Source organism: Fopius arisanus, unplaced genomic scaffold, assembly GCF_000806365.1.
Source record: "Fopius arisanus strain USDA-PBARC FA_bdor unplaced genomic scaffold, ASM80636v1 scaffold00074, whole genome shotgun sequence".
NCBI lineage: Eukaryota > Metazoa > Arthropoda > Insecta > Hymenoptera > Braconidae > Fopius > Fopius arisanus.
In genome coordinates, this window is record NW_011887813.1 from 598,952 (window position 1) to 602,448 (window position 3,497).

The following is a 3,497-nucleotide window of genomic DNA, read 5'->3' on the forward strand; positions in this document are numbered from 1 at the left end:
ATTAATTTTCAATTTGTTGTCGGCTAAGATCATGCCGAAATTTAATTAATTTTTTTTAATTAATCAGTTGATGTACAAACAAGAATTTTATAGGTACAATCATGTACTAACGATGTACAATCGAGTACATAAGGTCGTTTTTCTAATTAGTGACCCATGTCGGCTAAGTACCTGGAGGTCAATAGAATCTTGTTTTTTCGCTCCCGCCGAGTGGAGCGCTTGCTTTATTTATGTTATATTGAAATTGGACTTAGAACGTTTCTTTGAGGCGTGAATATAATTATTATTGAGAAAATGAATAAAATTATATTCATCTTTTCTTAACAACGACTATTCATCCATGAATTATGTGCATTAAATTATTGGATAAAGTTATCGCTCCACCTTAGAATTTTGGACCATTGTTGTATTTCATTTATTGAACTGCTGCGAATATCGGCTGGAAATAAAATAACTGTTAAGGGGGATAGCTTATTACGAAAATATTTAAAAACTGTTTTCCCTTTGCTGGCTATTTTGAATGAAAAATCGATATTTATATTTCAAATGGATGGAAAGTTTTTAATTATTTTTCTATCACACGGTCGCTCTTTGCCGGGATCGGCTGTGCCAAGGTGCAAGGAGGGAGAAAAATTGAATCAGCCCCCTTACGTGGCTAAGGCCCTTTCCGACTTTGTACTAACGAAGCGAAGAAAGCCGCCCGAGCTAAATGATCCCAGGTTGCCGGGCTCTGCTCTATGGATCTCTTCAAGAGACTACAACTAGTCACAAAGACCTAAATAATAATCGTCACCTAATTAAAGAATCCTCGGTTCATCTCTTTCTCGGAAATCATTGTTTATATTTATGTATACTCTCGGGTGACTGTTGATTTATTCTTGTAACGGTCAATGAGAAATATAAACATTAAACTCAATAATCCAATAACAACATTAATTAAAAATCTCCCTTTCTCTTGCAGATTATCGGAACGGAACTGTGTTGAATTGATAACAAAATTGATTCAATTGAATTTATTAGATGTGATTTTTACCGCCGATGGAAAGGAATATATTACACCACAATATTTAGAAACACAAATTCGTGATGAATTGTATTTGCATGGAGGAAGGATAACCCACGTAGAATTGACCAAAAAATTGAATGTTGCATTATTTTATATCACGAAAACTGCTATTGAAATGGAAAAACACGACAAGAATGTCAAAGTCATTTTGGGTCGTCAAATTATAGACAAAAATTATATGATTCAGATCGTAGCGGAGATTAGTGATAAATTAAATCAAAATGGCACCATAAATATTGCAGAATTGACGCTACATTATGATCTACCAGAGGATTTTCTACAAACTTTGGTGGAGAGAGCACTAGGAAAGACAATTCATGGTACACAGGATAAACTGGACCCTAGAATTTTTTATACTGAAGGATTTGTTGCTACAAATAACGCTAAAATGAGGGGAGCTTTTTTTGCCGTGACAAAGCCCACACCATTAAGTACTATTTTTGGACAATGCCACGTACCTGAACAAATATTTTTCGGTACGCAAATTCCTTCAAAACATAGCTTTTCACTCCAGCTTTTCATTATTTGCTACTACTTTGCTAAATATCGAGGGATATTCTTCAACCTGAAAAACTATTATTATTATTATTTTTATTATTTTTTTTTTTTTATTTGTTTATTTCATTGATGTTACAAATGTTCTCCTTTGTTCTACATCGATATTCTCCCCTTTCCTCTTTCTTTTCGTTAGTATAAGATCAACCATATATAAATTTAATATACTTAATAACATTTTCATAGCATTTTATGTCCTTATCATTTACTATATATTCATCCCTTCCTTGTATCCTTCTGTTTATCACAGTTGTTCCGCTCCTTTCCTTGCTTCCTAGTCCCTCTCCTTTCGTCTTTCTTATATCTATTTCAGTCTCTCTTTTAGTCCTTCCTCCTTTCCTCCTCCATTTCCCTCAGTTTTTTCTCTATCTTTCCTAACCTTCCACATACCTTTCTATCCGTCTGTCCCCTCAGCATTTCCACGATTCTCTCTCTCCATGCTCCGTCGCTGCTCTGTTGCCTCCACTGTTTCCACCAGCTCTCTTCCTCCTCTTCTAGCCTCCCCATTAGTACCCCGCAATTTATCACATGTTCCAGCGCTTCCTTCTCTTTCTTGGATGCTCTGCATGTGTCTTCTATAATCCCTGTTCTGTCGCCTCTTAGTGCGTTCCCGCATCTCCACCTTGCCCATATCATTTTCTGTTCTAGTCCTAGTTTCCCGTCCTGCTAGTACCCTTCAATCGTTGCATTGTCCTTTATTTCCTTATAGTAGCTACAGTATCTTGATCTTTCAATTCTTTCCCAGTCCTTTTGTGCCTCTTGATCTCCCAAGATCTGTGTCATTTCCTCTATCCTCTCTATTGCTTCCTCGTTTTTCTCGTTCCACAGCATTTCCAGGAACTGTCCATCCCCTAATTCACTTAGTTTCTTTACCATCTCTTGTCCCCACCTTGTTGCCTCACCGTTCTTGATTCCCCTTAGTTCTTCTCGCATACATCTCCTTGGCCGTCTCTCTTTATCCATTTTATTCCATTAAATATCAAGGCCGCGTCGTCCGCGTATAATAGCGTATAGACCTTTCCCCCCACCCTCGCATCAATCGCCATTCCGCCTTCCTTCTTTTTCTCTAAATCCTCTACCAAGTCCTGAATGAAAATGTTGAAGAGTAATGGGCTAAGCGGGCAGCCTTGTCTAACTCCTTTTCCTGTCATGAACTCTCCCGTCGTTCCTTTCCCTGTAATTACCCTGTTCTTAGTTTCTCCGTATATTCGCCTTACTATCCTTAAAAATTTTCCCTCGATTCCTATCCTCCTCATTTTTTCCCACAGCTTTTCTCTGTCTACCTTATCAAATGCAGCCTTAAAATCGATGAACCCCACATACAGTTTTCCTTTTTTCTTCCTCAGCTTTTTTCCTATCATTGTGTTGAAAACAAATACCTGCTCCATTGTGCCTCTCTTTCTCCTGAATCCTGCCTGTGCTTCCGTCAGCTTTCCTTCCTCATCTAGCCATTTCCCTAGCCTCCTGGCCATTATTCCTGTCAGTACCTTATAGCCTATATCTAGCAGCGATATTCCTCTATAATTTGCTGCTAACCTGAAAAACTATATTTGCTATATTACATTTCAAAGATTCTTGCAGCTGATGTTTTTTTTTTTTCGATTTTTCACTCTACGCTAAATTGAGGACAAGCTTTATAATTCTTGATTACTCAATTCTATAGGGAATCTTACTATAATGTTCATTAGCGTATTCTACTATTTGATTTTAGTTGATCATTTATATCTTAGGGTTTGTTTCTGGGTAAACCAATAGATTATGAGATAATTATTTCTTTAAGGCCCGGGTGGACTACCTATAGAACGTCATCTTTTGTTTAAATTTTATCTTTCTAGCCTAAAATACATAAAAATTTGGGATAAGTTTTGAGGTCACG

At 37.0% G+C, this 3,497-nt stretch overlaps 1 protein-coding gene and 1 long non-coding RNA gene across 2 annotated transcripts in view; one reads left to right on the forward strand and one right to left on the reverse strand.

Annotated features, from left to right (window-relative positions):
* Ufl1 (UFM1 specific ligase 1) overlaps positions 1-3,497 on the forward strand; it is an 11,430-nt gene that overhangs the window by 2,594 nt on the left and 5,339 nt on the right. Inside the window, exon 2 of the mRNA XM_011310322.1 lies at positions 962-1,542. Coding sequence (XP_011308624.1) covers positions 962-1,542 — 581 coding nt within the window. The remainder of the gene's footprint in view (positions 1-961; positions 1,543-3,497) is intronic.
* LOC105269793 (uncharacterized) overlaps positions 1,738-3,497 on the reverse strand; it is a 4,077-nt gene continuing 2,317 nt past the window's right edge. Inside the window, exons 2-3 of the long non-coding RNA XR_892477.1 lie at positions 3,001-3,157; positions 1,738-2,795 (exon numbers count right to left, since the gene is read on the reverse strand). This is a non-coding gene — a long non-coding RNA (uncharacterized lncRNA). The remainder of the gene's footprint in view (positions 2,796-3,000; positions 3,158-3,497) is intronic.